This window comes from Myotis myotis, unplaced genomic scaffold (genome assembly GCF_014108235.1).
Source record: "Myotis myotis isolate mMyoMyo1 unplaced genomic scaffold, mMyoMyo1.p scaffold_m19_p_16, whole genome shotgun sequence".
Classification (NCBI taxonomy): domain Eukaryota; kingdom Metazoa; phylum Chordata; class Mammalia; order Chiroptera; family Vespertilionidae; genus Myotis; species Myotis myotis.
In genome coordinates, this window is record NW_023416320.1 from 39,995,802 (window position 1) to 40,009,257 (window position 13,456).

General features: G+C 44.1%; 1 protein-coding gene across 1 annotated transcript; it reads right to left on the minus strand.

Annotated features, from left to right (window-relative positions):
- Positions 1-8,231: 8,231 nt before the first annotated feature.
- On the minus strand, positions 8,232-9,267 carry LOC118670830 (ubiquitin-associated protein 1-like). The gene is made up of 2 exons (XM_036338235.1): positions 8,661-9,267; positions 8,232-8,477 (listed from the first exon to the last, which is right to left on the minus strand). Exons 1-2 carry the CDS (start codon positions 9,180-9,182, stop codon positions 8,232-8,234), a joined length of 768 nt encoding a protein of 255 aa, XP_036194128.1. The 5' UTR covers positions 9,183-9,267.
- Between the last annotated feature and the right edge of the window lie 4,189 nt (positions 9,268-13,456).

Sequence of the window (13,456 nt, forward strand, 5' to 3'; positions counted from 1 at the left end):
TAAGACCATGTAAGGTGGGTATAACAGTATGTTAGAAACAGTTGAAAGGGAAATTAGAGTATTAAAAGATAAACCTGAAGAAAAATTTTAAAGTAGAGATAAAAAAAAAGGGGGGGGGGTAGAAAATACAAAAAGAGAATTAGATACGAAAGGGGTATTGAGAAAAATTCTTATATACATGAATTGGGAGTTGCAGAAGTTAAAATGAGAGAAAAAAGGGGTAGATGCAATATTTGAAGAGGTAATGAATGAGGATTTTTCAAAACTAATAAAAAAGCTACACATTTAAGAAGAGTTAGAAAGCTCTATCAAAACAGTTAAACAAATTACACTTGGACACAGCATACTAAAATGTCTAAAAATATAAAATAAAATTGAAAAACCCTTAAAAGTACACCTAGGAAAACACAGACTACCTTCAAAGGATCAATGGTAAGACCCAAGAGCTCATTAAACAGAAAAAGGTGGAAGCCAGAAGACAATGGGATATCTTCAAAGTACTGAAAGAAAAGGACTGCCAAGTAGAAGTCTATATTCAGCAAATTATCCTTCAAAGAAGAGAAATAAAGGCATTTCCAGACCAACAGAGCTAAGAGAGTTTCTTAGCAGCATACTTACACTGAGAAACACTTAAGAGTATTATTCTCCAGGCAGAAGGAAAATAAATAAAAGCTCAGAGATAGTGAAAATAAAGAGCAATGGAAAATGTAGATATACAGGTAAATCTGAATAAATATCTACACTAATAAAAGACAAACATGGAAATTGACTGTACCTTTGCCACACCTTAAGCCACGCCCACCAGCCAATCAGAGCAACTGTATGCAAATTAACCCAACCAAGATGGCGGCCGGCAGCCATGGAGCTGGAGCAAGCAGGAGGCTTGGTTGCCGCAATGATGGAGGAAGCCAAGCTTCCCACCCACCACTGCCAGCTCTGAGCTCCACTCAAAGCAACAAAGTTTCAATTATAGATGATAAATAAACCCCAGATACCTGCTTTCAGCTGGCCATGGCCACGGAGCTGGAGTGAGCAGGAGGCTTCCCTCCTGCCCACCCTGGCCGGCTCTGAGCTCCACTCCAGGCTACAAAGTTTCAATTATAGAAGGTAAATAAATCCCAGAAAAAGAAAAAAGGAAAAAAGGAGAGGCTGGGAGCTTCCATCACCAGGGGGGCATGGCCAGCCTGAAAACAGCCCTCAGCCCCTCACCCAGACTGGCCAGGCACCCAGTGGGTAACCCCCACCCTAAAGGGGGTGTGGTCAGCCTGCAAACAGCCATCAGCCCCTCACCCAGGCTGGCCAAACCTCCATGAAGTGAGGGTTCCCACTGGGGGGGCTTGACCAGCCTGAAAACAGCCATCAGCCCCTACCCAGGCTGGCCAAACCTCCATGGGGTGAGGGTCCCCACTGGGGGGGCTTGACCAGCCTGAAAACAGCCATCAGCCCCTCACTCAGGCTGGCCAGGCACCCCAGTGGGGACCTCCACCCTGAAGGGGGTGTGACCAGCTGCAAACACCCATCAGCCCCTCACCCAGGCTGGCCAGGCACCCCAGCGGGTCCCCCACCCTGATCCGGGACACCCTTCAAGGCAAACCAGGTCTCTATCCTCTATAATAAAAGGGTAATATGCAAATTGACCCTAACAGCAGAGTGACTGGGAATGACTGATCACTATGACACACACTGACCACCAGGGGCCAGACGCTCAATGCAGGAGCTGCCCCCTGGTGGTCAGTGTGCTCTGCTCAGCCACAAGCCAGGCTGATGGCTGCCAGTACAGTGGTGGTGGTGGGAGCCTCTCCCGCCTCCTCAGCAGCACTAAGGATGTCCGACTGCAGCTTAGGCCTACTCCCCGCTGGCAAGTGGACATCCCCTGAGGGCTCCCGGGCTGCCAGAGGGATGTCTGACTGCCAGCTTAGGTGGTCATCCCCTGAGGGGTCCCAGACTGCAAGAGGGCACAGGCCAGGCTGAGGGATCCCCCTGAGTGCACAAATTTGTGTGCACTGGGCCTCTAGTTAGCTATATAAAAGCCTAGTGATATCTTGTGGGGCTTAAAATATATGAATTAAAATGAACAACAATAATAGCCAAGGACTTAGTTGGGGAGTGAATGGAATAATGTGGAGGGATAAACATAATTTATCTTATTCAAGAATGGATGTTGTAATCTCTGTAATGCTGTAAATAGAAAGTCCTTTAATTTAAATTTAAATAGCTATACAAGGCTAATTGCTATTATTATTATTCTTATCTGAAGATATGTTTTTAAATTGATTTTTAGAGAGAGAAAGAGAAAGAGAGAGACATCAATTGCTTTCCATATGCACCCACCAGGGGATTGAACCCAAAACCAACTGGCAGGGGGGGCAGGGGGGGCAGTTAGGAGCCATCAGGCCGGCACGCAGAGGCAGTGAGAGGCGATCTGGCCGGCAGAGGGAGGGCAGTTAGGGGTGACCAGGCAGGCAGGCAGGTGAGCGATTAGGAGCCAGCAGTCCAGGATTGTGAGAGGAATGTCCGACTGCCGGTTTAGGTCCGATCCCTGGGATCGGACCTAAACCGGCAGTTGGACAATCCCTGAGGGGTCCTGGATTGGAGAGGGTACAGGTTGGGCTGAGGGGACCCCCATCCCTGTGCATGAATTTCATGCACCAGGCCTCTAGTATATATATCTATATCTATATCTATATCTATATCTATATCTATATCTATATCTATATATATCTATATATATATATCACAAAATATGCCTGTCATTATGAATTAGAGAGGATTGTCAGCCTAGATTTAAAAGCTACACATGAGCACCATTGTGTACTACTACATATAAGAACATAGAAAAGTTTAAAAATGAAAAAACATTGACACGTAGATTAAAAAAATGCTAGCAGAGATTAATTAATACCACATAAGTAGACATCAAGTCAAAGATTTTACCAGACAGAATGAAAAACATTTTATAATAATAAAATGTTTACTCCACCAGGAAGATACCAGCGATTCTAAAACTGTACACACCTGATAACAGAGCTTTAAAATATACCCAGCAAAAGCTGACCGAACTAAGAAGAGTACGCAAATCCACAACCACAGCAGATGATTTTAACAGAGCTCTTCCATTAACTGACAGACCTGAACAGACAGAAAGGTGGCAAGTTTTGGAAACTTTAAACAGCAAAGGCAGCTCATTGAGTAAGTCTGGTGATGGGACTAGCTTAGAAGTCTTCCCTCTCCTCCATGTTCCCACTGGGGGATTTTAAGAGGCATTACTCATTTGTAACAGCAAAGACAGAGGCGGCTGTTATGCTGTTCTTATCAGTCCCGAGAGCTGATACTGGTTACTGCAGCTAAATTTATATAGATGTTTATTTTTTCTAAAGTACTTGTCATAAAATTCCCATATCTGCGATGCTTATCTTTCTTTTGTAGATTAAAAAATGTCAACTTAGATAATTAGTGTTTTGGTCATGTTAAGACTTGTCTTTTGACTCCAAACCATCTGTTCTTTCTACCAAGATATTGTATAAAAGATGTCTTGTTAAGAAGACTGAATTAGCCCTAGCTGATTTGACTCAGTGGATAGAGCATTGGTCTATGGACCTAAGGGTCCTGGGTTCGATTCTGGCCAAGGGCACGTGCCTCGGTTGTGGGCTTGATCCCCAGTGTGGGGTGTGCAGAAGGCAGCCAATCGATGATTCTTTTCATTGATGTTTCTATCTCTCTCTCCTTCTCCCTTCCTCTCTGAAATCAATAAAAATATATTTTAAAAAAAGAACATTGAATTAGGAACAACCTGGCACCATGTCATCTTTTGGAGGGATGCTGTCTAGCAGACTGAAATGAATGTGCAGGCTGCAGACCAGGGTCTGGGAATTACCTGGTTGGTCAGGTAACACATAAACCTCCCTGGTCCTCAGTTTCCTCATCTTTAAAGTGGGGTGATAGTGCCTAGTTTATACAGTGTTATTAAGAGTCTTAAGGGGATGACATCTGCATGTCCCAGGTTACACAGGGGATCTTAAGAAGAGCATCACCAGTCAGTATTTCTCTGGTTCCCTCACTTGCTCTGTGAGAATCCTACAATTACAAACATCTCTGACTCTTCGCTATCTAGTCTTTTAAAAAATTTATCTTTATTGTTGCAAGTTATACAGATGTCCCCCCCCCTTTTTTCCCCATTGATCCCTTCTAGCCTGCCCGCTGCCCCTGCCCCAGGCCTTCATCACACTATTGTCTGTGCCTATGGGTTATGCATATATGCATATAAACTCTTTGGTTAATCTCTTCCCACCCACCCACCCATCCACCATCACCTTCCCTCTGAGATTAACCAGTCTGTTCCATGTATCTACTTAGTCCTTTTGAAAAACAGTGGAAGTACCAGAAAATGGAAGTAACCTAGGCATGAATAAATGAAATAAAAACTTAAAAAGGTAGCATATATGAGAATAATTTGTAAATTCCAAAGCAATGTGTTAAGGAAACTGGATTTCTCTTCAGTGTCTAGGAAACAAATAGAAATAATATCTGGTCCTGCAGGCAAGATCCTACCTACATATTAAAAAAAATAATTTGCTCTTCTGGTTATATGTTATATGGTGCTTCATTACCAGAAATGCCAAAATAACGCTAGCAATGTTCAATGAAAAAGGAATATATTAGAAGGGTATCAGCCAGTTCACAGCATTGATGGAGATGCTGAGGAATCATGTTCAAGAAAGTGCTCAAGATAAAAGAGAAGGCAAAGCAGGATCATCTCAGGAAGTCTGCTTAGGACGGTCCCAACAGCACCAGCTCTGTAGGGCCCTACCCAGCAAGCCTTGGGTTCTTGGCTATCAGTGCAGCAAATAACCTTGGACTGTCCTTGAGCTTTGCATCATTCTCTAAACAAATTCAAAGTCCTAGGCTTGAGACACTGGCTCACTCCACTGAAATACAACCCGTCCCCTAACTGCCTCCCTTCCAGGTGTGGTCCTGCCTCCCACCTGCCTTGGAATTCCCCATAAGCAGGAAGGGGATTTGGATGTTGGTCCTGGACAGCCCCGAATGGCAAATGCCATTTCCAGGTGAGAATGAGAATCGCGGGACCATGTACTCCAAATGCATGCTTTGGATAAATGAAAAACATAATTTCCAGAGATGGTATAAACTGGTCAGAGTTTTCATATAAAGTTAGTGGGGAGAGATAAGACTAAAATCTCACTACTTCCAATTCCCACTCTGCCCCATCTCCCAAACACCTTGAGGACTTTCCCTTCATCGACTTAATTCATACTGTTTATAGATGCTTCAGAGAAAAGATGGACAGGTGGTAGATTTCAAAAGCCAATGCCATTTCCTGGTCTGTGTCGTGGATACTATTAGACTTAGGTTGGGCTACACAGAAGATGAATAGCTATGAGAGTGTGGCAACAAAACTGGGTTATTTAAATATAAGGAAATTAGCAGGCATTTTACTTTGTAAGTGCATTTATTAAGAGGTAAGCAGAGAGATAAATAGGTAAAGAGAAGATAAGTCTATCTTACATTGAATATGTAAAGTATTTTAAATGAATTCACCTTTAATGGGGTACAGATGAAATTCTGAGATAGACTGGTGCAGCCACTATGAAAAACAGTATGGAGTTTCCTCAAAATAATTAAAAAATAGAACTGCTGTTTGACCCAGGGATTCCACTTCTGGGAATATATCCTAAGAATCCTGAAATACCAATCAGAAAGTATATATGCACTCCTATGTTCATAGCAGTATTATTTACAATAGCCAAGATCTGGAAACAGCTCAAGTGTCCATCAGTAGATGAATGGATAAAAAAGTTGTGGTACAATGGATACTATGCAACTGTAAAAAAGAAGGATTTCTTACCCTTCGAGACAGCATGGATGGACCTGGAGAGTATTATGTTGAGTGAAATAAGCCAGTCAAAGGAAGACAAATATCACATGATCTCACTTATATGTGGAATCTAATGAACATAATAAACTGATGAACAAAGCAGGTCCAGAGGCATCAAGGCATGGAACAGACTGACATATCTCAGAGAAAGGGGGTGGGGAGAGATGGGAAGAGATTAATCAAAGAACTTATATGCATATATGCATAACGTATGGACACAGACAATAATGTGGCAAAGCCCTGGGGTGGGGCAGGGGCTGGGAAGAAGGTATTAAAGGGTGACGGATAGGGGGACATCTGTGATACTGCCAACAATACAAAAAAATAAATTAAAAAACTTAACACAGAAAACAAACAAAACTTAACACATCAAATCAGAGGGAAAATATTTTGTGGTGTTTCCTTAAGAATTGTCAAATTAATTTCTTTTTAAAGGTACATAAACACACACTCGCGCACAACTATTTCCTTCATGGCTGAGCCTTAGAAATTCCAAGTTATTTTTGGTGCCAGGTTTTAATCCGGAGGAAGTTTTAAGGCTGAGTTGAAACCCCCTGAAAGCAGAGGTTACAGTGGAAATGCTGACAGAGTCCGTGCCATGGCCACATTTGTGAGTACAGTTTTATTAAAACAATAAGCAACTTTTGTTCAAGTGCAAGTGACTGTAAAAACAGCAGAAAAAGGGCCCCTTCCTGAGTCTAATACCTAATCTCGCTCTGTTATTTCCTTGCTGGGGCTCTGGGCCTGAGCTGGCTGGGCTGTGCACGCAGTTATTGGCCTGCAATCAACCACGGAACCCCAGCTCCTTTAGAAAAAGGCCAATGAGATAGCAGGAGAGGGCGCTGTGGAGGCGGCGTGCGGACAGAGTGTGTGCTCAGTCAGGGTACACTTAGAACTGACACCAGACTCCGGGTTTTAATTTCCCAATTTCCTTTGCATGTACTTCTATTCCAGATGATTATCTAACAAGTCATACGGGCCCTCTTCTTTATCGCCAAGGAACATATCAAGGTCTAAATAATACCTCGTGTGGTGCCCACTGTGCGTGCTCAGGGGACAGATGGAAGAAAACAGGGAGGCCTGAAGGCTCCCCTCCCTGCACCACGCAGTCAGCAGACCAGGCGGAGCTGGTTCATGCTCTTCACACCTGAAGGTTCCAAAGAGAGTCTCAGTGACCCCAGGAGGAGCGGGGCCATGAGGAAAATGAAAGTGCCCTCCTCCCCCCTGCCTTCCTGGTCCCCAAAGTGCCACCACGCACAATGTTTGCCAATGACATGAATCCAGCAGGAGAACAGGACCATCCTAGAAACACGTCTCAAGGAAATGAAGAAATATCACTGAAGCCAAACTATAATGTGAAGGAAAGGGGGTCAAATATGATGAAATCCCCCCCTCAAAGGCATTACAAAGAAACTTTGCCTCTGCAGGAAAGCCCTGAACGTAACAAAAGAGAAGGAGATGTTGGAAATGGGTAGGCTGCAGGCAAAAGCTCAATGGGTTGATGAGAAGTTTTCCATTGCCCAGATTAGCACCACTTGGGGTGAACTGGGGTGACTAAAATTCATGATGGCCAGTGCACACCCCAGAACAATTAAGTGAGAGATTCTAGGGTTTGGGGCTGAGATGTGCATTTGTATTTTTTAAAGCTCCTCCATGATTCTGGGGTACAGTCTAGGCCAGTGATGGCGAACCTTTTGAGCTCGGCGTGCCAGCATTTTGTAAAACTCTAACGTAACTCTGGTGCCGTGTCACCTAGAGAAATTTTTTGATTGCAACCATAGTCAAACAAAGATTTATATTTTTGATATTTATTTTATATATTTAAATGCCATTTAACAAAGAAAAATCAACCAAAAAAGTGAGTTTGCGTGTCACCTCTGACACATGTGTCATAGGTTCGCCATCACTGGTCTAGGCAGTGGAGCACTGACTGAGAGGGACCTAGAGGCCTCAGAAGTACTGAACTTTCAACTGAAGGGAAAACTACAGATGTCGGTGGCAAGACATTTCCTCTGGGCAGTTTACTGGGCCCCTTTGCCTGTGAGCAGCATTCACATCGGGTCCTCTGGCTCACAGCCCAGTTGGTAGAATGTCTATAGCAGATCTTTGAATGACATTAACAAATGGAAGCTTCCAAACTTTTCCTTGCCTAACAAGTAACAGCAGGACCTCGTTTAGATAATGATCGGTAGTGCTCAAGTTTAATCCCCTTAAAATTGCCATTTCTTCCTCTCTTCCACCAGCTAGTTGACCTTTGGATGCACAAAGCCACGTTGTAGATGGCAGCAAGCTGGTTTCCAGACTAACAGAAGTCACTTGAATTGCTACGCATCCCATCTCATTTAGTCATTAAGACTGAAATGATGAGGTCTTCCAAAGCATTGTCCTGGTCATTGTTGTGTAATAGCAGAACTTCCTTAATGTCTTTCAGTTCAAAACCCATTTCCTTAAATTTGCTCATTAACTGAAGAAACTCCAGCATCTTTTCCTCTGAACACTGATGCATTTCCAGAGCCTCTTCCACTAAAAGAGGGTCGAAGCCCTTCTCACAGAGCTGTCCATGTACAAAGAGATAGTCGAGAATCTGCTCAATATTCTCTCCTTTTTTCTTCATGGCTCTCAGGACACACTCATAGGAGTAGCCCTTGTTGACCACTGTCTCCACACACTGCCGCTCACTGGGGGACAGCGTCTGCAGTTCAGAATAAGCCTGGGGACAGCTGGGAGTGTTGGGCACTTGTGACATTGAGAATTTAGGAGGTGTGGCCGTGGAACCTGTATTTGGAGGTGATGATTCTTCTGTGCACACAGACAAGACAGAGAGGGAAGGCATCTGGGATATCATATCAGAAGGGGTCAGGGCTGGCATTTCTGTGCCACTGTCCAAGTTCAAAGTTGAAAGCCCAAGACTCTGATGCCCACTGAGCTCACTGGCACTGCTTTGGGTGGAAGGCTTTAGGGAATTCTGGAACGTGCCATTGCGGAGGCAGGATGTGCTATGGAAAGTGCTTGCCAGCTTGGCTGTTTTCTGATTACTGTCATCAGAGTCAAGTTTGGGGAAGGACAGGGATTTGGTATTGCTTACTGCAGGAATGGGGGGGAGGGACACTTTGGAAGACAGCGACATCTTTTCACAGTTGCCCAACTGTGGTAAGGTTATAAAGCCATTGGGTTTATGAAGAGGCTTGAAATCTAGTGTTGCCCGCTCCAAGGATGCCAGGACTTCTTCATCCTGTAACACAGATCCAGAGCCACCTCTGGGCAAGTTACTGTCCAATAACTGAGCCATAATGGGTCCAGTGGTTCCTACCAGAATGTTTCTCAGTTCTTCCTTCTCATCAATAGTTTTTAACTCAAGATTATCAAATGGGTCTTCTGGAGCCAGCTGAGACCAGGCCCTGCCTAAACCCTGCCATGGAACCACCCCTGCAGGAGGCCCTGAGGAGCCCACCTGTGGGGAAGGAGAAGGGGCGCACGTCCAGATTTTCTTTTGGGGGTGGAAGGTCAGGTGTGGAGACTGTTTGCCAGTCTGAGCCTAGGCCCTGAGCTGGGGAGAAAGTGGGGAAGATTTGGCATGTGAATGCCCTTAGAACTGTCCTGGCTCCTTCCATATTAAATGTATTTGTATTTTGAGAAGTGTCCTTCCCACCTTGGCCCTCCAGAGAGATGTCTCTGGTTTTTCTGGGGTCTGTATGTCCTCAGCTGAAACCTGGGCTGGCTGCCAAAAGGAGCCAGGGAGAAGAGGCTGGAGGGCCAGACTCAGTGCTGCTCTGGGGCTAGTTGCTTCCCTCCCCTGTACTGGTAGACTGAACTGTAATACAGGTTGAGTGCAATTGAAAGGTTCTTCCAGGGTTTTATTTTTCCCCCCTTTTAACAAAGTCTCTTAGTGTTACACTGGTTCTGCAATGTCACTGAGGTGCAAAGAATGCCCTTTCCCCATGGGGCCCTGAGTTTGCCTCTACTGCCAGGCAGTTACCATGCTTCCCTGACCCAGCCTGTTTCTTTCGGCTTGGTTTGGACCACAATCCTCTGCTGCCAGGATTTTAAAGCCCCTGCTCTAGGAAACAGTTGTCACATTAAGAAATCATTGGCCCCTTCCCAGCACACTGAGTTGGGGAGAAACAGGCCATGATTTAGTTGCCCAGCACTAACTCCACCTCAGTTCTCTTTGGAGAACAGCCTCTCCCACCAGTCCCCTGCTCTAGGATGACACAGCTAGTCATAGAAATCAGTCTCTTTGGTTTGTTTTGTATTATGCTGTACATCATTAAATATCTAAATATGGAGGATATACAGTCTTGATTAATCTAATTTGCTAATAACTATTTTGATTCTTAAGAGAAAACTAATAAAAATCTAAAAGGTAAAAAAAAAAAAAGACTGAAATGATGGAAGGTGGCTGATTATTCCAGCCATCCAGATGACCCATCCTGAAGGACTGTTCTGCGTTCAATCAATTCTTTCTTCATCAGCTGTTCTCAGGGCCAAGCTGCTGAAGCGAGTGGACACACTTGGAATGTGGAAAGGACAAAGTCAAGCCCAGCTGGGACTCACCCCAGAGCCTGTGGAAGCATCTTTTCCTCGTGTGCTCTTAATGTTTCGTGTTTAGTCATATTTTCATGACTATAAACTGTTACTTTGGGCAAAGAGTTGTTTCCAAGCAGCCGATGAGTTGCATAGCTGTACCCAGGCAGATTACTGATTTGTTTATAGGCAACGTCTTTTCAGCCCCCATGCCTCTCACTCCTCCCACTGTTCCTTATTAATACACATGAAGGCGGGGCCTGGATGGTGGCCACTAGGAGCCAGTGATTGGCAGCCCTGGCTGCATCCTTTAGCTGCTCTTGGAAGAAGCTGAAGCAGAACCAGGAGCTCTTGAGGTCACTGCCCACCTGCAGTTGGACCACAATATGCTAATCAGCAAATGCCATCAAAGAGCTGCCCTTCTCTGCACTCCAACCTAGACGCAGGGCTGATGAAGCAGGCCACGTGACACGTTTCGTTTTCATCTTTCTTGGAGACATCTCAGAATACCCAATAAACAGCTCCCTCCTCTCCCCCTCCCCTCAGTCCCTTTGGGAGCAATCCATGGTTCTGAATTATTTTTAAAATGAAAGCCATGATTTCCTTTTGAACTAGGTAGTTCCTAGATGAACTACCTTCATCTTTGAAGCATAATTTGAGCGAGGCGATGGACGAGACAAGTTTATGTTTGCCATGATTTACTGTCCACAAAGAGTTTTGATAAATGTAATCTCATGAATTTCTCACACCTTCTTTGTAAAGATGCTGGGGCAGACATTGCTAGCCCTTCTAGACAGAGAGGGAAAATGAGACTTACTGATACTGAGAGATTTGCCTCAGCAGACAAATGCGCTTTTAAATGTGTTTTACCAATTCTATGGGATTTTATGTTTTGTTTTTAACAACAGAAGGGCCTAGCCCAGGGGTGGGCAAACTTTTTGACTAGAGGGCCACAATGGGTTCTTAAACTGGACCAGAGGGCCGGAACAAAAGCATGGATGGAGTGTTTGTGTGAACTAATATAAATTCAAAGTAAACATCATTACATAAAAGGGTACGGCCTTTTTTTTTTTAGTTTTATTCATTTCAAACGGCCGGATCCGCCCGTGGCCGTAGTTTGCCCACGGCTGGCCTAGCCACTGGGGATCTCAGAACAACACTCTTCTGAACAAGAGAAACCCAGGTAAATGTGACCTCAGGACACTGAATTCCTTATGAAGTCATTTTTGGAAGTTGAGCTGAGCCTTCCTATCCAGAAGCCTGCCCGGGCTCCCCGGGTCCTGCCACGCTGTCCCATCTGTGTCCTGCTCTCCCACAGTCCCAAGTCAGCCTCAGTCTCCAAGGCATCGAGTTGCAGAATTCCTGTTTCTTGACAAGAAGCTCTCCATTAGTGTAGGGAAACTGTCAACCAACCAAACAGCCTTGTTCACCTGGGGCCAAAGCGGTTTTCCTCTCTGCAGCAAAGGGAGAGCCGAGATGGCAGCAAGATAGAGGTGTCCACTGGCCTGTGGGTGGCTAGTGACCAGTGGCGAGTGGGTTTCCCCAAAAGCATGTGGTCGGGCAGATCCTGGCGAATGGAGCTGAGAAGAAATGCTAACAGAGGTGGACAGGAGATGGGGTCTGAGAGGGTTTCCTGCTTTATCTGCAAGCTCTCAGCATGTGTGGGCACAAAAGCTCAGCCAGGGACCGAGTACCATCAGGATCATGTATTCAGCCCAAGAGATGCAGCACCTGTGTCTTAGAAGAAAGAAAATCAACTGCAAAGGGGCTCTAGAAAAAAGGGAGGTGCAAACAGCAGTGGGCGCCAGGCCTCCCAGGTCATCTGGAAAATGCCGTGTCCTCGCCTGGAAGGAGTGGGTATCGCAAAGGTCAAGACTGGCCGGCCTCCTCAGGCTCTGCTGGTAGCTGTTAAACTTGTTTTAAACTTAGTTATTGGAAAACATTTTGTATTAATTAAATTTAGCCTTAGAGTCCTAGAAAAAGGGCGAAAAACAATATTATCTGAGAAATCATGTGCGTGTTGTGGGAGGTGATATGACAGGGATCCACAGATATACTATTTTTGGTAATCATGATAAAAATGAAGGATGATAAGCATACTTTATGAGACATATTTTTTATCTTTGTGTTAATAGTGTTCAAAGGAGTTTACTTGGAGGAGTTCTAGGTCTCCCAGGTCTTTTCTTTACTGTAGTACTTTAAAATTTCCCTTCTAATTCTTCCTTCCCAACTTCCTATTTAAATGAGAGAGAGAGATGACTGAACAGGAGGGGCATAATAATTTATTTAAGTAAAACTTTTTCAGAGAGCAAACTGAGGGTCAGAGAAGTTACTTGATTTGCTCAAAGTCACACATCTGGTTAGAGGTAGGACTAAAACAAATCAAATATGCAGTGAATTCTTGTTCCAGTTCTTTTTTTTTTTAGTCTTTCCAAATAGACAGTGAAAACCATTCATAAAACAGGTGAAAAAAAAGAGGCAGACAAGAATTTTGAAGTACAGGGTTTTCCCAGAATGTCACAGACACTCAAAATCATCAATGGCCACCTTTGGCTGACCTTGGGCTTCTCCAAATTTTCCTTTGGACATCTATTATAATTCTGGATGTTATTTCTGATGTTTTGGTGCACCTTAGTCTTCAATTTAGAAATGGATGGAGTATTAATATTTAATCACTCTTTCTTTTCTGGTAAAATCAAAATAAGAATGCAGCAGGTCCTCAAATAATAGCATTTTTGTTCAACATCATTTCATTATGCCATTGAGGAAGTGCCCTAGGAACTTAACTCCTGTTTATTAACAATTAACCTGTGGTAAAACTGGTTTTGTTATATATCCATTCACTTAAAGTCACAGACCTATCAATAATGTTAAGAGAGGACTAACTGTATAGGTATGTAAGAATTCAATTTACTTGCTTGTATCCCCACTCTTCTGTAAAACTTCATGAAGACAGAAGTAAATGGTCTTGTTTACTGTTATATTCCTGGTGCTTGGCACACAATAAATGCTCAATAAATACCGCTGCACTTTTCAGGC

Bases quoted from the DNA above. Each gene is read 5' to 3' on its own strand.
- LOC118670830 (XM_036338235.1), bottom strand. From the start codon at position 9,182: ATGGCTCAGTTATTGGACAGTAACTTGCCCAGAGGTGGCTCTGGATCT. The intron at 8,478-8,660 runs GCCACACCTCCT...AATATTGAGCAG, and splicing joins CTCCAAATACAGGTTCCACG to ATTCTCGACTATCTCTTTGT.